A 22,400-nucleotide genomic window follows, 5' to 3' on the forward strand; every position below is an offset into this window, starting at 1 on the left:
ACCGAGGACCACGTGCTAGAGAGGCCAGCGAAGCCAGGAGGGTGGTTTTGCTGCCTCGCGAAGCTGACTTCTCTTAGCCTTCCAGGAAAACGCAGTCTTGGTTCTGGTGTACACATGAGGGCGGCGCACGTAACTGCCCGATAGTTTCCCCCCCCGACAGGCAGAACCTCTGGCTGGTAACCAGCCTGTGGGTGCATTTTTCTAATTACTCAAAATCACCCTAAAAGGCACAAACACTAAGAGGGTTATTCGCAGAAGCCCAACCTCTTTTGCAGAAACTATCACTTTATACATTCATGGTTTTGGAATATTCTATTACTGGGGTTGAGAACAACCAAGGAGGTTTCAAAAAGTCACTTTGAAACCAAGAGCGAGCTTCCAGTGCATTCTGCGTGGACAGCTCCGCCCGCTGTCAGCAGAGGGAAGCGATGGGCTGGCCGCCTCTGGGTCGAATGGTCCGAGGCTCTGTTAGGCCCTGACTGGGGCCAGTTGGAGGAAAGCAAGGGCTTAACCAACTCTCCCCCACTTGCTGAGAGCTGAGATCTCCCCCGGAACGCTGGCCTCTGTGCGCTCCTCACACCACCCCTACTCCCTGAGAGCTGAGGGCTCCCGACGCCTGCGGGGTCTCCTCCCGCTCCCCCGGAACGCTGGCCTCTGTGCGCTCCTCACACCACCACACGTGGGATCTTTGACAGTGTTCTCAGGCTCACTTCAAATATTGTCAAGCACAGAAGACTGGGGGATAGATGCTTACTGTTTAGGTGGTGATGACTTCTCTAGTCCTTTAACTCAACCTGTACACCTCTGAGCAAAAGAAATCGGAATTCTTGCATTTTGTAAAATCTTAAATGAAAAATGTTTCTGAAACATGAGAACAATAATTACTGTAAAATTCCAAGTTTCATATTTTAACTCATGGCCAGGTAATATTTTCCCACCCAAACATGAAGTAGGGAGCTTGGATGGGGAAAAGGGGAAGAGCAGCTTCAAGAAGCAGGGAGAGACGGCGAGAACCTGTGGCTTTCCACACACATACTTCCTTGCCAGAGGATTGTCAAATGGCATGTGACTGTGTGTGTGGCCAAAGCCTCACCCAGGATATTCCTCTGAGCAAAAACATTTGGCACTAGCAAGAGTTCCTTCTCCACCTCGCCCGGATGAACATTACTGAGCTGTTTCAGTTACAGGGCCTGGGAACTATCCGGCGTCTCGCAAATTTCTACAGCAGGTTTTTACCTAAACATAGAAGAAAGGGACGAGCTCTACTGGCAAGATGCCCTTCCAACGGCAAATGGCCGCGTCTACACAGCCTTCCCAACACGAGGCTCGTCTCACAGACGATCCAGTTACACGCAACCGCAAACACACTCCAAGAACAAAGCGGAATCTTCCACGCATGTCATGAACCACTCGCAGATGCCTGTCCAGCAAAAAAAATACGGCTTTATTGGATCTATTTCCTAACTACAGCTGACACAGACATCAAACGTTTCCTTTTCGATGACAGTCCCCTGAGAAAGGCTGCATGTGACTCCTAGGATGCCGGGTGCAGGGTACCCAGCTGCAGGCAGGACGTGGCCACACGTCTTCACGGTTGTGTGCAGACTGACGGGATGGCCTTCAGGTTCTTTCTGTGAGGGAGACACAAGAGACGCGATCGTGCGGAGTGCACGTTACAGGCCGTTCCTTCTGCAGGAGCCCTTTCTCCATCAGTGACGTTCACAGCCGGAGCCTCCACCCGCAGGTGCAGTTCAAGCAGGTTCCATGAGGGGGCATTAATTCCTAAGGCACGAGTTCAGGTCAACCGTGTTTTAATGAATAAACCATGCTTTTGGGTTATATGGAACAATAGATCACTGCGAGTAATCATACATAATAAGCAGTTAATTGTACAAAGTGCCACAGCAAAGCCTACATGAACCAATCTGTTAACCGTAACTCATCTGAAAACACTACGCGGGGCTGAGCATTCATTAAAGCGTCGTTTTTGGTATTGGTTTTCTTAGATGAAGCAGAGAGTGGTAAGGCTTCTGTGAAACAATCATCTTATAACTGAACAAATATGTTACACTCATGTTGCATGTTATTTACAATCCCTTCTTATGCTGCCGTCTGGTAACCTACAGCTACTGTGAATCACAGCTCCTGGCTTTCTGGGGTCCTCCTCGAACTGCACGAGACGAGAAAACGCACGGCCATCCGAGGCGGCGATGGACGCCAGCAAGAGCAGCGCCTGGAGCCCCAGATGCAGGTTCCAAAACGGATGCCGGTTATTGCTGACAGGGAAGCCCTCCCGGGCGAGGACGCGTCGGCTCTGTTATTTATTATTTATCCATAAATAGATGCCTAGATATGTACACACATGCAAATGCAGTCTGTCCTGTAACAAGTTTTTCTGCTTTTGTTCAGTAACCTATTGATGTGCTATTCAACTTACTTGTGCCATGTTCGAAGCCAGATTAAAAACAAAGATGCTAGCATGCGACTATGAACAGGCCTACGGTTTCGACTGCACAGACGAGGGAAGCGTGTTACAGAAGAGCTGAGATGACAGACTGGAAGATTCTAAAACGCACTGGGTGAGGCAGCAAGGTTGTACGTGACAGCCCAGAAAACGTTCCAAACGTAGGAGACGCGTGTCAGGGTCCTCTCGCGGCCTGCCAGTGTTCTCTTCGTTCATACAAAGGGTAAAACCTCACAATGAAGTGTGTTTACAGTTTCTGCTCCTACAAATACTCCTACAGTAGCAAATCCAATGCTCAGTTCTACGATGCCCTGTTGAGTTAAATAAGGCACGTCCAGTATTGAACCCCAGGGCTGCCAGAAGGGCTGGGCTTGGGGTCAGCCTGCGTGTGGGCCGTTCCCATGAAAGGCCCCTGCGCGGTGGGTCTCCTGTGCTCAGCCCAGCCACCTCCCTTCTGTTGCCGTGAGATGCCTTCTCCTCCAGGAGACACAGTGGTCTCCTTCCTCCGGGCTTTCCCTCTTGGTGGAGAGCCACTTCGTTGCACGTATTAATGTTCAGCTCCTAGCATTCAGCCAACTGGAGGTTCTGAAGTGGTACCAGGTGTGTGTTCAGTTTATTTGTTCCAAAGTCTCTGTCTGCTGAAGTCAGCATACCCCCGCTGAACTGAGTGCTCCAATGTGGCAACTAGGAGTGGGTGCTCGTGCTGGAGAGGTCATTTCGTATTATTTCATTTACTGCAAGAAAAGAAACATTGAGAAAGTATTAGGGAAACACGCCTCTCCAGCAAATATCTATAAACATCAAAGAAACGCCCCCAGCCCTGCTTCTCGTCAGTGACGCTCACGCCTGTGACAAGGCGTCTCCCCCAGGAACCTGCATTTCCTCCTCGGTCCCACCCTGGTCCATGAGTGTTGTGAACCAGCGCCTGGCTGCCGGGCAGAGAGCTGGGGTCGCCAGGCTTCTGCTGGCAGAAACCCACCCTCGTCCGTAGCACGGTGCCAGCACGTCTCTGACGGCCAAAGTGCAGGTGCCAGGTGCTGGCCGCGATGCTGCGAAGATGCCATGGATGTCTCTCCACAGAACCAGCGACCCGCGGGTCCACACCAGCACTTCCGTGGAGTCAGCACCAGTGTTGCCTGAGCCTCCCCTCTCAGGCTCTTCCTGATTTGTATTTCCCTTTGGACGGCGGTGTCCCTGAGTCCCCCCACACCGGTGATGTTCCCCGTCACCTGTGACTTCTGGCAGATGCAGAGGAAACAAGCGGCACTGTTAGGGCCTTTGTGAGCTGCCGGTATCCCCGCTCCACCCACCTCCTGCCGTGGCTGCCCTGATGGGCGCTGAGATAGGGAATGTGCCCCCAGCACTGTCACCACGTCCCATCTCCCTCCCAGGTTCTGGCAGGGCGTGTGCTGACGTCACGGAACTGCCCGGGCTTCCCTCTGCCCTGGGCTGGAGCACCCAGAGCCCAGATAAGCCCCATGTGTTTCTGCAAAGGCCCCGGCCTGTCTCAGGGCGGCTTTTCCTGGAGCAATTAGTGGGTGTGCATTTCATCACCCCACTCACTTCCCTAAATTCCCTTTCAACAACCCCCCTGACTATTTTTAAGAATAACAATAACAAAACACAGATGGAGAACCAGGAACTGTGTCATGGAAACTGATAACAGGGACGCACTGGCACTGAGCTTCAGGAGGAATCCTGGCTGCAAACATACACCCGAGGCCGGCCCGCCCAAGGCTCTGTGTGGCCAGAGACTGGGCAAGTGAAGGTGCCCCACACGCCCGGCCCCGCCTGCAGCACCTCCTGACACGGTGCCCAGAGAGGGTCCCCACTCCGTCCTGTGTGGGAACTCAGCCTCTGTAAAGACAAAGGCACATGTGGGCTCCCCGCCGGCCCTGCTCAGAGGCCCCGCTGAACCTGGCCCCTGCCCAAGACGGGACCTGGCACTCAGCTACAGGACACAGAGCCAGGCTCTCCGCAGAGGGCTCCGCCCCCAGTGTGGAAGGCACCAGAAGGAGTCCAGGCTCCCACCCTCTGTGTGACTCTTCACAAACACTAATGAGGATTCCCCAGCAGGGCCCAGGTGCTCCTGGACGGGCATGCAGGACCCGACTTGTCCGGAGCGCGTGTGGCAGCTCCTACACTTTCCGTGACACTCGGGCGGCGCCACAGGGCCTCGGCACAACGCGGAGAGGAAGAGGGCTCTGCTCTGTGTGGGGTCGAACGGCCTCACCCAAACGCCCTGGGCTGCTGGTTCCTCAGCGTCCTCGCGCCCACCGTGCTGCGGAGTGCAGCGTCCCCCAGGAGCCCCACGCCCTGCTGTGCTCGGGACTTGTGGCACGAGACGGGGATGCCCCAGAATTTGAGACCAGTTAACTCTCTTCCCATTGCACTGGTTCAGCCTTGCAACAAAAGACATCTGCAAAGAGGCAGGAGGAGCCACCTGCTCAGGAGGGAGACACGGTGGGGATTCCGGCAGCTCAGAACAGGCCCCACCTGTGGGGGAAGGGAGGCTGCTCAATGCATGAAGAGGGCCGGGCTCAGGTCCTCATCCAGCCCCGGCCAGCGGAGCTCCAGAAGAAAGGACTCCAGTCAGAACAGTGACTGTGGGGTCGAAAGAGGCCTAAATGATGCAAACAGGGGAAAGACGGGGACACGACAAGGAACTAATGAAGCCATGGGTGGGTCATGAAGAGTAACAGTGACAGGGACAGGAGGGAGGCCTGAGAGGCAATGATGAAGGGGACAGAAGGGAAGTCTGAGGAGTAGCGATGGTGGGGCGTGGGGAAGGCCTGAGGGGTAGCGATGGTGGGACGTGGGGAGGCCTGAGGGGTAGCGATGGTGGGGCGTGGGGAGGCCTGAGGGCAATAGTGAGGGGACATGATGGATGATAGTGACGGTGACATTGTGGACACGGCATCTCAGGTCTCCATCGTGTTTGTGGGACAGGCCGCCTGCATGGCAGCCGAGAGCCGTCTTGCTCTCCATGGGCACAGGATTCGCACGTCTGCTGAGGGGTGAAAGGGGAAGCGGCATGGCAGTGGGGCTTCCCCTTGCTGCCCACGGGCACCTGAGCCTTGGTGGGAGAGCCTGGTGGGGAGTGGGAAAGTTCCTCGGTGTGTCCCCAGCCACCCAGGTTCTCGCAGGGACCACCACAGCCTCCTTTGCTCTCTCTGCCTCCGTCTGCGGCTGCTGAGCCCTCGGGAGGGGAGGGGAGGAGGGCCGGCCTCATGAGAGCTGTCGAGGCCTAAGGAGCCAGCAGCTTGCACCCCACTCCTGTGGGCTGGCGGCGCGTGTCAGCCGACCCCGTCCCAGCGCTGGGTCAAGTGTGTTCCACAAGGTCTCAGACACTGCAGGGACACACGGCTGGGACCGGACACAGCCCAGGTACCCTCCAGTGCCTTCCCGATGCCCCACAGCAGCAGCTGACAGCGGGAGAGAGAACCCCGATGCCACTCAGCAGAGGACGGCACAGCAACCGAACCGCAGAGGAGGCCGCGCTGCCCAACCATCCACACCGCGGAGAAGAGCCCTGCGTGGAGCTGCACTCACCCCACAGACACGGCCTGTGCTGCAACCCTGAGGAAAGCCACAGCTTCCCCTTTCACAGGTGGACAACGGGCCCATCCCGGGGGTCGGTCTGAGGCCACGTGGCTCGCTGGCGCTGGGCTGACAGACAGTACGGCCCCCCCACTCCTTCCCGCCACGAGCACTTCTGACCCATGAGGTCAGCCACAGCTGCCCGGCTCTGCCCTTGCTATTCCGGGGGCGGCTTCCTTGGGTATGGTTGCTGATGACACCTACGGTTTCCCATACCAGCTCTCTGCTGATAATTTCCATCTTCTTATTCAGCTTTTCCACAGACACACAGGGTTTTTTCCCTTCACGGCGCATTTTGAATTGCAGGTAACATGTGACCCTCACGGCGTGTGGGAGAACCTGAAAGAGGAAACTCACTTTGCTTAACGTCAGATGTCCCCGCAACAGGATGTGGTGAGCTGTTATACCACAGTTTCATTTAATAAGGAGGGTTTTTTTCCCTTTATATTAGATTTTTCTCTAAAATGCTCCTCAGGTGGAAACTATTGTTTTTTCCTAAAACTCGAGTGTGGCATTTTGAATCCTTGCTGCAGGCCGAGTGCCTCCCTGGAGGCCACATGCACACACCCACGCTCGCACCCACCTCTCTACACACATCTGGAATGGAGTGAAGGAGGAAATCAGTATATTTTTAAATATAAAAACGACCAAGTCCATGGGCGGGCGTGGCTCTCACTGCCCCACCTGTGGATCTTCTCCGTGCCCCTGCTGGGGCCACACAGGCTGTCACTGGCTGTGCGTAAACAAGCCGTAGGCGAGACGCCTTTCTCAGTCAAGTATTCGACCTTCACCTAACCAGTTTCTTCTTTTTGATCATCATTTTGAAAGAAAGTTGACATTTAAACTTCACCCTGTAGTGAGGTACCCAAAGTTCACCTCTTAAGTTTCACGCAGGAGTTTCGTTTCTCTACGCTGAGAACGATGCGGGCCAGAACGGAGCTGTGAGGGCCTGAACGTTGTTTGATGTATTTTGCCCCCTCTCTGCCTGGCTTGGAAGCAACATTTTTCTGCATTTCTGAATGCTTGGTTTCTGAAAGCAATTAAGGATCTTACATTTTAAGAAATGAACAAACTACCCTTTTCCCCAGCAGTTACGCAGCCCTGCCTGGCCCTCCGGGCACCTGCCTGGCCCTCCGGGCACCTGCCTGTCTGCTCCTTGCAACAGTCCCAGGAGGGGCAAAGGCAGGCACTGCAGTCACCCATTCTGTCCATGGGACCACGGAAGGCTCAGAGAGTGGGAATGGCCGCCTGGGACCCCAGAGCTGACAGGGCGGGGCTGACCCTCACTGGGGTCTGAGCCCGGCCGGCTCTGCTGGGCCCTGCACAGTCGCCTGCCCCCAGATCCTTTCAGATGGTGGCCTGGGGCCCCACTGGACAAAGCCACAGTGTTAGATGTGCGTTTGTTCTTTCGGTACTTACTAGGAAAGTCGTGGAAGCTGGAATGGGCCTACCGGCTGGTGCCTGGGGGGCGACTCAGACCCCGGGACAGCAGGAGGGTTCCCACGCTGCCCAGCCAGCTCCTGGCCCCAGATGCCCAGCCTCTCTCCTCCATATCTGCTCCCCTGTCCCTTCCCTCTCTGGTCCTCCCTGTTTCACCTGCAGGGTGTTCAGAGCCCGAAACTTGGTGTATCTGAGGTGAGGAAAGGCTGGGGGCGGGGGGTGTTTACTACCACTTTCCTTTCCTGCGGTGTGCGCCTTTTAACACAAACAAAACACACACACACCAGCAGACGCCCCCTCCCCCGCCCACAAAACACACACATCGGCAGACGCCCCCCCCAGACATCTGTAGACGCACCCCCCCACACACAAAACAAGCACATCAGCAGACATCCCACACACAAAACACACAGACATAGACATCAGTGGATGTACCCCCCACAAAAATCAGCAGACACCCCCCCCCACAAAAATCAGCAGATGTCCCCCTCCACACACACAACAGACACATCAGTGGACGTACACCCCCCACAGACACACACATGAGCAGACGCCCCCCCTTACACACACACACACACAGACACCAGTGGACGCCCTCCCACACAAACCCACAGTCTTCTGCTACTTGGCTATACTTATTTTTCAGTCATTTCTCCGGTACTAGCTTACATGTGCCTTAAGCATTTTTTATGTGGGGTTGGGGGAGGCAGGTGGCCAGTGGAGCAGGACGTCGCGCTGCCACTTGCCTTCCGCTACGCTGAGAGAGCCACCGGGACACGTCAGCATCTCCCCTGCTCTGAAATCAGCACTGAGATGCACCGAGTCGCTTCGGAGGCATACGCAGAGGCAGCAACACCACGCGAGGCCTGCTGACTCTCCAGCTCCGACATTTCGTCCGGACCTCCCGGCAGCGCGGTGCGGATTCCCTCTCGTGAGGGGCCTGGAGGAACATCGAGAAGGCTCTCGCCTGATGGGTTCCCGCAAGTTCCTCACTGCAGACCCTCACTCTACCAGTTTTGATTCCATTTGAAATCTGACTGCCAAGGGGCAGCCCTGCCGACGGTCAAAACGCCCCCTTTCCTGGTGTGTGCCCTCCATCCTTGCTTCCTGGGGGCAGCTGGTTTCTTGCCGTCTGGACAACAGAGCTCTGCCAACACCATTTATCTCGTCTCTCCAGGACTTTATCACCAGCTGTCCTACTTCCGGCTCCTTTGCGATAGCGTACGCGTCTGTGTGTGGCTGTGACTAACAGGGCCTCTGAATAAAGTGAAAATAATCCCACTTTAAGCTGCAAGAGGAAAGACTCACAGATGGAAAGTCCTTCACAGACAGAGACCCAGGATCCTGAAATGCAGCACGTCCCTTACATGTTCTGAGAGTAAAACTTCAAACATACAAGCCCCGGGAGTAAAAGCAATTCCTAAAACATGGCAGAAACAACGTAAAAAAAAATCTTGCTGTTGTTTTAAAAACTGACCTAAGACTGGGCGTGGTGGTTCACACCTGTAATCCCAGCACTTTGGGAGGCCAAGGCGGGAGGATCACTTGAGGGCCAAAAGTTCAAGACCAGCCTGAGCAATGTAGTAAGACCCCATCTCCACAAACAAATGTAAAAATGAGCCAGACATGGTGGTGTGCACCTGTGGTCCCAGCTACTTGGGAGGCTGAGGTGGGAGGTTCACTTGAACCTGGGAGGCCAAGGCTGCAGTGAGCTGAGATTGTACCACTGCACTCCAGCCTGGGTGACAGAGCAAGACCATCTCAGGAAAAGGGAAAAAAAAAAAAAAAAAAAAAAAGCCTGATCTCCTGTTTTCCAGGAGAGCCCGAGCCTTGTAAGGGTTTTTCAGATGGTAATGAAACAACTTGGAAGTCAGCAATTCCTAAGGATTTTCTGACTCTTCTCAGACTAAAATTCCCTCACTTTCCTGCTGCCTTGTTCAAACCACTGCTCGGAGATCTGTGAGCAACCACTCGCTGGAGGCTCTGAGGCCTGAGGCGAGGTCTTTGCACCTGAACACTCTGGTAGAACAAGGTTTAGCCAAAGGGGGCCTGGAAGGGCCCATCCTTGCCTTCTGCCCAGTCCTGCAGGGCTCAGGGCACGTCCTGGGGGCTAATCTGTGGGAAGAGGTTTGACTGAGACCCCGTTCTGCTCTGTGGATGGGTGGACTCTTCGGCATCTCACATGGAGAAACAACTTCCTCCTGGATCGGAGCCCAAGTCGGGGATAAGGTGCCTCCTGCCTGCACTGTGGGCACCAGCCGCCTTGTTACAGAATCACCGGCCATCTGCTGAGGGACACTGGGTGCCAGGGGTCCTAACACCCCCCAGAGCACCTGGCATAGCTCCTTGGAGTTGGCTGCTACCCTTAGTCTTGTTTTGAAGACAGGACTGGGTAGTCAGGTCAGCCCATCCTCACACCACGGCGAGCAGCAGGGGCAGGAGCAGCCTTGCTGTGCACCACACCCCGGGCAGTGAGCAGTGGCTCCTTGGGGAATCTGAGATTTTTCCAGGTCTGTTTTCCATATGGCTGAATGATGTGGCGAAATGTTTGTCAAGGACACCCTCTTGGGTGCTTGGATCTGCCTCTTTCACAAGTGAGACGGGGGTGCCAGGCACTTCCTGGTGAACCCTCAGTTACCGCCCATCAGAACAGAAGCAGGCAGTGCAACACAGGCTGGGCCCGGGGGCTCCATGGCCCTTTACACTGCCACGCTCAGCTTCCAAACATCCTACTGTGCGCGTGTGCCCCTCCACGTTTCTGGGGTTCATGCGAACATTAGTGTTGTCCTTTCCTTTCTGACTCACAGAACTGACTGTGCCTGTCATTGGACGCAGTGGCTGCCATGAGTGTTGACTGGGAAAGTGATGGGAAAAGCTGTTTGGACACAGCTGAGCTGCCTCTATCTGGTCACCCGCACGCCGGGCCCATGCAGTCTGCTCTGTCCCTGTCCCTGGCAGAGCCCATCTGGGAGCAGTGGTGACCATGCCAGCCGGAGACCCACTGAGCACCAGGGTGCCGCACAGACAATGATGCCCTCAGGCTGCAGGCAATGAAGAGCCGGGAGAGGCAGCAGTAGAATTGTTTTTAGGAACTGGATTTGGGTTTAAAGAATAAGCAATGTGGTTCGGCCATGCTAACCCAAATACACTGTTTAATCCTTGCATTTAAAAAGTTTAAGTAGCACAGATGAAGGCCATAACTTGCATAAAAGATTTTTATGTCAAGTTTTAAAAAGCGTATTTGTTCATATAGGTACCAACTAACTTAATTGCATAAAACACATTTAAAAGCATCTTCCCTCTTTTTCAGTGGTTATGTCAGTTCCAATCAAGAAACCAATTGTGCTACGAATATTAAAGTCTAACAGTATTTATCTGTGACCGCTTAGCAAACCGGACAGTTTGGCAAGGACACAGGCCTCAGAATTCTCAGACATCAGAACGTCCTGCAGGACTGCTCCTTCTTTAGAGCTGTCATTTTCCTTTACACTAAAGCAATACAGGAAACAAAAAAGGTTGTCATGATGCCACACCCACGCCCTCCGGGGCATGTTCCCATCGCCTCTTCCTGTGGCAGTGTCCCCGTCCACCTCACTTTCCAGCCAGCAGGCTCCCTTCTAAGGCCCACCGTCCCACTGGACACGGCGTAATTAAACCTGCAGCAGGAACGCAATTGTCCCCAGCTTATTCCACTTTCCTCTGAGGGACAGAAAAGTGCATATTCTTCATAGAGGACAAGTCATCAAAAATAACTTTTTAAAAAGAGCAAAACAAAACAGGAAAGACATTCTCCTCCATTCCTATAACTAAGAGATAATTATAAAAAGTATTTGCTAACCTTCCCAGAAAATACACCTTTAGCTAAAGTTAGTCTTGTAACCTAAGAGGGTAATAATTTGGGTAGGACACAGATAGAAACAGAAATATCTCAGGCCAAATCCTATTCTTAAATAACTAACTTCTAAGATGTCTCCCAATGACGTCTGCTGTACTCAGCTCTGACAATATCTAATAATTCTTGGAGTAAGAATGCCATTTGATGGTGGTTGAAAACCTTAATGAACATATGGATTTTCAAGGCTGTGACGTTCATTACAAGGGGCATGATAGATGTATTTGCCAACTCTTTTATGGTTTCAATGAATTGCTGAATACACAGCTTTCAATTTTTCCATCTGACATACACATTTAGACTTACATGGCTCTTGTTTAAGGTATTACAGTAGATATGAGCTAAGTACATAAAAATATGGTTAAAGCCACAAATTAGAGATCAGAAAATAGGAAGCGAAGAAGAAAATGCTTTTGTTCCACTGTACGTATATTGTGTCTGATGCAAAGAGCCGGCTTCGGTGTGTGCACCAGGGAAACTCAAGAGGCTGCCTCTCGTGGGTTTTTTAATTTTTTGAGAAGAAGTAAACTCCTAGAAAGTCTACCATAAATGTTTCCTCCTTCACAAGCAAGTCTCTGGATTTTCCATAACCTCCTATGTGTAGCCTCCACCATGGCCTCCTTGGTCCACCCTAAACTGCCTGACGCTGCCAGGCGCCTGGCGCTTGGCTGAGAAACGGGGCAAGAACAAGGGCGATTCTGCCACCCCACAGCCGAGGAACCACCACATTCTCAAAAGGCAGGGTCGCAGCGTCTCTAGCATCCTTCTTTACGATTCTGCATTTTTCAAAGATGCTTTGTAAAGCAGTGGAAAATAACAGCTTCTCAAGTTTCATTAAAAAGTAAGTTCTCAAGTCCGGGACCTATTTCAGCCTTCACTTATTTTTATCTTTTTCATCGCAACAAGCCACTGCCACAGGGCCTGCTATTTTTGGAAGGCGAGGACGGGACAACAGAGGGATGGTGTGACAAGTCACGGTTTTCATAAAACAGGACCCTCATCTGGACACAGCCGGCGCTGGGGAGTGGGACGGCCACTCAGGACGTCAGCCATTAAGACAGAATAATTTTCCTACCTTAACTGCCTGCTTCCTTATTTAGCCTGAATGTTGCACAGAATGCAAACGCCGTGTGGAAACTCCGGGGTTCAGGTACAGGACCACGTGCCCGGGAGATTCCGACAGGCTGTCCTTCCGCCCCCCGCTGTGATGGCACGCGGGCGTCTGTTTCCACGGATCTGGTCCACCGTCTTATCTGTGCCAAACTGCCGTTCCAGTCACTCACTGGGATCATTAAACCGCCACCCGCAGTCCCAGGGTTTCTCTGTTCTAGAAAATACATGTCCCTGAATTATGAAAATTCCCAAACAGAATTAACAGAATTGAAAAAATAAAAGTGTTAAAGCTCCTTCTAATGAAGATGAAACGAATGGACCCCGAGGAGAGCGACCGGGTTGGGTCTGGTTAGGTTCTGCTTCCTCCTGTCCCTCCACTACAGAAACATACAATTCTTCCTCCTGCCTGTTCCAGGGGGAGACGGGCACTTGGTGTGAACCGGCACTGACCAGGCGGCCTCCTTCTCTGTAGCGTGGCGGAGAGGGTCAAGATAACACGTCACCATGTGAAGTGTGTAGCAGCAGGAGGCCAAAAGCTCCACTGGCAACTCAGAAGCCAACACGCCCCTGGTCCCCGGCCAGGCTGCAGGGCTGTGAGCCTTGCCCCACCTGAGCCCCCATCCACCACCACCGCCCACCCACCACCACCACGGGGATCCTGCTGGCCAGGGACTCCCAAGGGAGGCGGCTGGAGACCACCACTCCTGTGGGATGGGAAACTTGCCTTCATTTTTTCCTTTTCTTTTTTTTTTTTTTTTTGAGTCTTGCTGTGTCACCCAGGCTGGAGTGCAGTGGCCGGATCTCAGCTCACTGCAATCTCCCAGGTTCAAGTGATTCTCCTGCCTCAGCCTCCTGAGTAGCTGGGATGACAGGAACCTGCCACCACACCCAGCTAATTTTTGTATTTCAGTAGAGATGGGGTTTCACCATGTTGGCCACGCTGGTCTCAAACGCCTGACCTCGTGATCCACCCGCCTCGGCCTCCCAAAGTGCTGGGATTACAGGCGTGAGCCACTGTGCCTGGCCTGCCTTCTTATTTATTTTTAGAATCAGGGTCTTGCTCTGTCTGTCGCCCAGGCTGGAGTGCAGTGGAATGATCTCAGCTCACTGCAGCCTCGACCTCCCAGGTTCAAGCAATCCTCCCTCCTCAGCCTCTCAAGTAGTTAGGACCGCAGGCGCATGCCACCACGCCTGGCTAGTTTTTAAATTTTATAGAGACAGGGTCTTGCTATGTTGCCCCAGCTGGTCTCCAACTCCTGGGCTCAAGTGATCCTCTGGCGTTAGCCTCCCAAAGTGCTAGGATTATAGGCATGACCCACTGTGCCCAGCCCCAACCTGCCTTCCTAAAATGTGTCTTTCAACTAAATCTTCCTCGTACCAGAGAATTAGCCATTTTATTAGGTGTGAAAGTTGCACTGTGGCCATGTAAGAAAAGGGCCATTTAAAAAAGATACATGCATCGGAGGCAGGTCAGGGAGTGGGGGCGGGGAGTAAGGTTCGGGTTTTTTTTATTCTGTCACTGGCTGGAGGTGCAGCTGTTCGATCATAGCTCACTGGAGCCGTGATCTCCCAGGTTCACACAGTCCTCCCTCCTCTGCCTCCTGAGCAGCTTCTGAGCGCCAACACACCAGGCTAGTTTTTGCATTTTTTGTAGAGATGGGATTTCACCATGTTGCCCAAGCTGGTCTGGAACTCCTGGGCTCATGTGATCCTCCCACGTCAGTCTCTCAAGCAGCTGGGACCACAGATGTGTACAAGTGTGAGCCACTACACTGGACTAATTTCTAAAATTTTTGTAGAGATGGGGTCTTGCTATGTTGCCCAGGGTGGCCTCCAACTCCTGGCTCACCACTCCTCCCGCCTTGGCCTCCCAAAGTGCTTGGATCACAGGTGTGAGCCACTGTGCTGGCCAGGGGTTTGATTTTTAAACATCTCAGCAATGACAACTAGATGGGAACACCAATCCCTGCAGCCACACCTGGAGTAGCTCACAGCTGAACCTGGACAGCGCCTGGAGGAACCTGCCCTTCCGCTCACTAGACCCCATGCACGTCCACGTTCACCGTGGAGACCAGCAGGGCTTTCACAGAAGGAGCCTGAAGTGCAGTGAGCGGCCGGCTCAGGTGGGGACACGTCCCCGAGAAGGGACAGAGGCTCAGCACACAGTGAGACGAAGGACCCGTGGGCTCCACAGTGGCCCGTCCTGGACCTGGACACCACATGGCACAGCCAGTGTAACCTCAGGCTTCACCACACCACGCACTTCCCCTCATGGTGAGTGTCCACAGACCACCGTGGGTGTCGTCTGGAGCTCTGCAGCACACAGGCCACACACCCCCAGCGGATGCAGCCCCAGTAACATCTGGGGAGCCCTGGGTCAGAGGGAGGAGACCAGAAGCCCCAGGTGAAATGGCCCCCATGCCTCAGGGACACTCGCCTTGAACAGTACTTCTCTAGCGCTGCCCATGAAAGACAATGTCCACGCCCCGCCAGCGGGATAGCACGTGCCCCTCACCACCACAATGGTTTCGAATTATCATTTGAGTCTTTAAGAGGTGCTTCTGTACCAGTTTTTAAAGTGACATTTTCTTTGAGGTTTGGGAATAGCCCGGAGTCCTCAGAAGCCCTGGCGGCTGATGCGGGTATCTGGGAAGGTGGGTGGGAGGCAGGTGGAAGAGCAGAAAAGGGAGCAGGTCATCTCCCTGCAGACCCTATAGGTAGGGGCCGGGAATGGCATCTCTGCAGCGGTCTCAGTGGCCTGAACCCCGAGTCCACCCCCCGGCATCCTCTGCTCTACGCCGAGGGGAGCTGACACAGCCTGGCGGTGGTTCCGGGTATCGAGAGGGGAATTAAAATACTGGCAGTGCTCCTTTTTATTGCAAGGGTTTGGAAGTGATACCGTTTTTAAAGTGCTCTTTAAAAACATGGCAGATACAACTCCCTGTGTCTCACGCAAAATTCCTGCCAGGCCCTCTCCCATCTTACAGGCACATGAGCCAGGTGGGTACGGAAGGCGATTTGGTGTGGGCGGGGTGTGGACCCACGGTCAGGACGCCCCTGCAGGCAGCACCCCACGTTCACACAGGAAGGCTGTTTCTTTCAGTGGACTCAGTGGCCGTCAGGGTGCCTCCCCACAGCACAGGGAGAAGGTGCCCTCAGGACCTCCCTGACATACAGAGAGGCTGAGAGCTCGAGTGGGATGAGATGTGGCTCCTGTGTGCAGTTCCCATTGTTCAAATGGCAGCCACAGCCCAGAGCCCAGCAGAGGACACAGATGGTGCATCCAGGTGGACAGACCGCAGCTCAGCAAACAGGAGGCACACGGGGCCCACCGACTGCAGGCATCTCCTCCTGCCACACCTGTGAGTCCACAGCCGCACAGTGGCCAAGGCTCTGACCTCGTGGAGCCACGGACGCTGCTCTGGCTCCAATTCCTAGCCAGGGTCACTTCTCCTCCTTGGGAGGCTGTCTAGAAAAATTCACAGCAAAGCAAAAGCTCGGGGTGTGTGGGTGTGGCGGAGTGGCTGTTGTTCTCATAAAATCCCCAAGCCTTAGTCTAAATTCCACGTGGTGGGAGAAGTCCCAGTGCCATGTGGCGCCCGGATTTTGCTGCAGTCAGACCCTGGTCCGTTTCTTTACCTCCCAGGGCAGTGCCTGTAGCGCAATTTCAACGAAGTCTAAACACCCGCCAGTGTCCTGGGGCCAGGCTGCTGTCTCCTCAAGCCATCCTCCCTGAGGCCTGCTCCTCCCGGGCCTCCCTCTCAGGCATGCCAGGGGTCGCTTGGCCGGAGACAAGGCACCATTGCCGGACAGGCTCCCGTGCCTGCCTGCTCCTACCAGCATCCTGGGATGGCTGCGGACATCTCCGCCACGTCCTATCCACTGGGCTCCTGAGCCAGCACACACTGTCCTGCTCTCCCCAGGTCCGTGCTGTCCTCTGCCCCGGGTGGCCTCTGCTCCTGGCCTCCCTCAGAAGCCCCGAATCCTGCCAACTCCCTAGGCGGGTCCCGGACCCGCAGCAAATCCATCTGTATCTCCCAGTTCCACTGCACCTCCTGAGCTTCGAAAGCTCTCCTCGGGCCACCTCAGTGCCTCACCGGCTGGCCCCCCACTGACAGCCTCAAACGGGGAGCCTCAAACACAGGCAGCTCCCCATGCTACAGCCAGGCGAGCACCTCCGGGAGGCAAATCTAGGCCATGCCCGCCTCAGGAGCTCAGGGCGCAGATGTGTCCTGGCAGGAGGCACGGTACCTCTTGAGCTGGCCCTCTACCCCTCCATGGCCCAGGCTACGTACATCTGGGCACAGTGAGGCTTCTCCCCAGGGCCGCCCCGGGCGCTCTGTACATCGTGGGCACAGCGAGGCTTCTCCCCAGGGCCACCCTGGGGGCTATGTACCTCCTGGGCACAGTGAGGCTTCTCCCCAGGGCCTCCACTGTGCCATGGCCCTGGTGCCCTCACAGCCGTTACCTGTGCCACCCTCCCCTGGCTTAACGGAAACCACCACGTAGTCACCGCTGTCTGTGTTAGCAGCACTGACCCCCGGCAGAACCTGCTGTTCATTCTGCAAAGAACAGAAAAGTCACGGAGGTGCGGAGACAACGCACGATGACCCACTGTGTGGCGAGGTGCTGGCCAAACTCCCAAAGGGGAAACGAGGAGAAGGAGGGAGGCAGAGTCGGGCCCTGTAATCTTTAGGACATATTGACCCCAGAGTGAAAAAGCACACTCCAAGATTGAATTTCTATATTGATTATCCAATTATTAATCTTGTGGAGGCTACTCCAGCACTGTGTCTAATGAGCTATTCATCAGAGCGAGCGGGTGCCACAGAGCGGCGCGGCAGGAAGGACATTAGGTGCCTGTAATTGCCGTTGGTGAGCTCTCATTAGCTCTAAATCGAATCAGCGGGGCTGGCCCAGAGCACCCTGACCGACGCCGCGGGCCCACGCCAGGCCTCGCCAGCAACCACTCCCAGCCTGGCCGGAAACAGGGCACTTCCACGCGGCGGCAAGACGGGCGCAGGAGCCTCCGCGGAGGAAGCCGGGGTCTGTGCCCAGGGCCACACGGGGCAGGGGCGCCTCTGCAGGAAGGGCCTGGGTGCCCCCACACCCTGTCTTCCAGAAGAAATTCTATCAACCAACTGCTCCTAAACCCAGCAGACTTAGAAACTGAGCCTGGCAACTGGGAGGGCATCTCGTCCTCAGAGTTTCCAACCTCATGACACTGCGTTTCCCACATGAACAGAAAACACCGGCTGAAATAAGAGAGACTCAGGCCATGCCTGTTCCTCCGAAAAGTTCTTCAGAGACAGCCTCTAAGCCCCTCAAATCCAAACGCAAGAGCCCTCCACCGTTCCTGTGCAACCGTGCAGGCGCCGACAGGTAGGGCCACATTCATTTCCCCTGGAATTGTGATTTAAACGTGAATTACTGTTCTTCCTCTCCCTACTCTGATTTTCTGAGGGCTCAGGGATCTGATTCCCGTATGTGGTTTTTTTAGCCCTAAAGTATTTCCTAAACACTCATTCATTCTATGTCATCTTTTGAAAGTGGAATCCGTCCCATTCCTGAGTTTCCAGGTGGGGGCACGACCCAGTGAGCCTTACTATGGCTACGGTTCCCATCAGGTGACCCTGAAGTGATGGCCGGGGAACCTGCTCGCTGTCCTGTCGGCTGAATTTCTTCCTTAGGGGGGCCATGAGTTATCTGGAACACTAAGCGCTAATTTCTTCTGTTTTCTCAAATTTGGTTTTTGAAGAAGCCTCGAAATATGTCTTCAGAAAAAAGATCGACCATGGAGACACAAACTATTTAGAGATGCCTGTTCACAATAAACAAGGAGTGAAGATCAGGGAGGCTGCACCATGAGTGGTTAACTTTAAGCGGAAGCAGCCTGTGAGCTCCGTGTGGTACCTGGCGCCGAGGACACCTTCCAATAAGTCTTGGCCCATTTCCGAAACACCGAGATGAGGTCAGCCCAGACAAAGTGCGAGGGGGCCCCAGGAGGAGCAGAAGCGGGGATCGGAGCTCAGAGCTCCTCGGCTTCGTATTCCCTCCCTGGTCTGTGAGCTGACAGGTGTCAGAGCCTCCTGCTCAGGTGTCGGGTGCTCAGCTCAGACTGTGCTGGCACCTTCCAGAACCTTCTGCAACTTTAGTAGGTTCAGATCTAATGGAGATCACTGACATAATCAAAGTGGTCAAAACTGCTTAAAAAGAAAGCCAGGTATCTTTGAGATCCTCCTGAGAGCAGGGGTGCCCTGCCAGGGAGGGGAGCGTTGCCCGTTGAGGACCACAGCACGGCACTGCGGGACCCTCTGAGGAAACATCACCAGGCCGGCATCTGCGTGCTCTCCACTCCTCCCACGCGCTCTGCATGGCCAACCCCCTCACCGCCCACTGTCCACACCCCAGGCCCAGCTCCTCCTACGGTGAAGGGGGACCTGGGGGAGCAGCTGGGTCCTGGCTCAGCTGGCAGCCCAGGGTGGGTGGTGGTGAGTTCCGGCTGGTGGAGAGCTGGCGTCCAGCAGGTACAGTGGACATCTGCATGTGTGGGTGCCAAAGCTCCGCCTTGAAGGCAGCAAGAGACAGGTGCAGAAAAGGGGAACAGGGAGTGGACGGCGGGGAAAGGACACGGGCCATGCCACTGCACAGGTGCTGGCGCGTCCCTCTCTGCGGAGCCCACACACCTCTGCGGAGGCTCATCACACTGCTCAGCAATGGCGTTTCCTTCCACGCGGGTCTCTGCAATGCTCTGATTCTCTGCTTTCTCCATACAAGACACCGCAGGAAGCACAGACACCTGGCCCGGCAGTGGAGACCGACAACCCTGTCCACTCGAGCAGAGAAAAGGAGCTGAAAAGAACCAGACATCACAATGAACACAGCGACAAAAGAGAAGGCAGGGACGAGAGAGAGAGGGAGGCAGGGACGGAGGGATAGAGGGACGGAGAGAGAGACCGAGGGGCAGAGACAGGCAGAGGGAGACGGAGAGAGAGAGATGGACGGAGAGACAGACAGAGGGACAGAGAAACAGAGACTGAGGAAGGGAGGGAGACGGAGAGAGGGACAGAGATTCAGAGACGGACGGAGACAAAGAGGCAGACAGACTGAGAAACAGACCAGGAGACAGAGACAGAGAGAGGGACAGAGATACAGAGAAAGACTGAGAAGGGAGGGAGTTCAGGCCCTCCATGCGTTTATGAGCCTTTGAGCACACTTTTGAGGGGCAGTCAGACTTGTGCTTTCAACTTTTCTTTTAATCCAGCATAAACACCTAATTAACAAGCTCTGACAAACATTTCTGAGCTCTTTTCTTAAATTAAAACACATAAAAAACACCTGCCCATCCGCCCCCACCAACCCTCACGTGCACGCCACTGCCCTGTGGCTGCCGGTCAGGCTGAGTGAACTGCCAGGTGACGAGGCTTCCTTCTGCCCGGCACCCTCTGTCCATCCATCCTTCCCTCCAGCCAGGTGACCAGGCTTCCTCCCGCCGGGCACCCTCCGTCTGTCCCTCCCTCCCTCCCTCCACCTTTTTTCTCCAGCCTCTGCCAAGAGGAAATAACTCAGCTGCGCTGGGAGTCTGGGAATCCCAGAAAACAATCTGAAATCCACACAAATAATTGAAGCTCACTTTTACTGAGCTGTTCGGTTCCATTCTGATTTTTATTACAATGTCAACAAGAGTTTAATTTGTTTTAAAGTTTGGGTTCTTAAATCTGAGTGATATACGGCGGTTTACAGCCCGCTGGCAGCAGCTACTGTGGAAAAGGGAAAGTACATGACAGGGCTCCTCCGCCTGACTCGGCGACTGCGGCTGCGGGGAGCCCGGCCAGAGCCATGGCCCCCAGCGTCCCGTGGGACGGTAGCCACGTGACAGGCGCGTTTCCCTCCACGGCCAGCTCCTCCAAAAGCCCCCAGAACCTAACTTCTCACACAAAGACACTGCAGATGCGAATGTGGCCACTAACGTTCACTATTTCAGAGGGCGAGGGAGAAGGTAGTTATTTACTGACTTGCAGCACATCCCGGGTGCGGGCGCAGAAACCCCGTGTCCTTTCTGGGGCTTGGGGGAACGCGCGCCAGGAACCCACACATGTGTCCCCTGCCCAGGGCTCGTCTGTGAGCCTGCTGAGATGCTGCTGGGGTGGACATCTGGGCCCGTCGGTGCCCGCTGAACAGACACTAGGCTGAACTGCAAACCCATCCACTTGGGGGCGAGGCCTTCAAGGCGCTGCCCCGGAAGCAGGGGCTCCCTTGGCAGAGGCTGCACCAGCCAGCGCTGCACAGGGTTGACCCCGTGTCTGTAGGGAGCCAAGGGGACCCTCCCGGCCACGCCTGCCTGATTTATGCAGCGGCTCACACGGCTCCACCAGCCCCGGCACAGCCCTCCAACCTGCAGCCCAGGCTGCTGTGCCTTCTCCCTCTCTGCCACCAGCTCTGAGTGCAGCCTCGGGAACTGAGCTGCTGCCAAGGGCTGGGAGCCATGCGGTTTCCAGGACCTACTTCCTGCCATATCTAAAATAACAGCAGCTGGGAGGGCCTGATAGGGCCTGTCTGGGGCGAAGACTTCACCTCTGGGGTGGGAAGCGGGCCAGGGGCTGATAACCCCCTCCCCGCAGCGCCTGGCGACAGCGTCCTGCTCCACCAGCTCCGTTTGGGAACAAAGAGAGCCCAGCCACAGCTCCGGGGTGATAACCAGGGGAGGGCTGGCCTAGCCGCTGGGGCCATTGTCCCAGTATCAGGCTTTGATTAGGGGTCTGGGGCCTGGTGGGCGGATCTTTGGAAGCGGACACACTTTCTTTGTCCCTTACTGTGTGTGAGTGTCCACACTGCAATCTGGAAGGAAGGAAGAACCCTGTTTCAAAATTAAAACTGAAAAGGATCAAAAGATTCTCAAAATTCCACACCCAGGCCTCCAGGAATACAACACAGAACCACCCAGAATCCAGGCAGGGAGTGGCTGACAAGTTCATGCTCCCGTCTGTGTTTCTAAAGAGATGCCTTAATTAAGCAACACAGTAAGTAACTGGGAAGCACACATATTTTTATTCCCTATGAGGAATTCTGTCATGAACACTGTCATTTGAAGATAGAGCTAGACTCCTCCGAACACTCCCTATAGGGCGTGGTCCAGGGACCGTGCGTGGACGTGATGGCTTCAAGCCCGGTTCCCCGGCACCGAGCATCTTCAGAGGCCGACGAACCACGTTATGAAACTGCACTCAGCTCTCAAGCCCTGTGAAGGGAGACTCCAGGGGCTGCATGGAGGGCAGACGGACCCACACCCCCGGGGAGGGCACATCAGCGCAGGTGCCCGGCCGGCACAGAGGGCCCCTGGGAGAGGCCTGGTCACTGGAGGGGGGCCATGCGGGGGACGAGGCGCACGGTCCCAGCGTCTTTGCTGGGGAAGCTCAGGAGCATCTGTCCACGGAGGGAGGGACTGATACACAGCTGCCCACGGCCGCTGCTCAGCCGACGCCACTGCCCCACACCACGCTGCGGCTGAGGAGGCGACTGAAACCAGCCACAGGCTCGGACCCCACAGAGAACCAGTCTTTATAAGGAGCTCTTTTTCTTGCATTAACAAAACGCTTAAAACTCACTTGAAGAACAGCTAAAAGCACATGGCGTTCTGAGGGTCTCCCAGCCCCTCCCTAAACACACAGCATTCTACGGAGGTACATTTCGCACAGGGAATGCACCCTTGACAAGGGCACAAAATTCAGTGATTTTTGGTAAAGGTGCCCAGTCGTGCTACCATCACCACAGGTGCCAGAGCTCTTCCATCACCCAAGGGTCTTGCCCACACGTCCTCCCACTGCCCACACGTCCTCCCACGGCCCACACCTCCTCCCACGCAGCCGTCTCCTGCCTCCAGAGCTGCGCCTT

The 22,400-nt window shown here is 54.9% G+C and overlaps 1 protein-coding gene across 2 annotated transcripts in view; it reads right to left on the minus strand.

The window, feature by feature from the left end:
• Positions 1-1,423: 1,423 nt before the first annotated feature.
• Positions 1,424-22,400, minus strand: part of NFATC1 (nuclear factor of activated T cells 1) — an 85,811-nt gene continuing 64,834 nt past the window's right edge. For both annotated transcript variants that reach the window (XM_026455178.1, XM_026455177.1), the window contains exon 8: positions 1,424-3,198. In XM_026455178.1, the coding sequence (XP_026310963.1) occupies positions 3,196-3,198 (3 nt within the window). In that variant the 3' untranslated portion in view covers positions 1,424-3,195. The remainder of the gene's footprint in view (positions 3,199-22,400) is intronic.

This window comes from Piliocolobus tephrosceles, chromosome 18, assembly GCF_002776525.5.
Source record: "Piliocolobus tephrosceles isolate RC106 chromosome 18, ASM277652v3, whole genome shotgun sequence".
NCBI lineage: Eukaryota > Metazoa > Chordata > Mammalia > Primates > Cercopithecidae > Piliocolobus > Piliocolobus tephrosceles.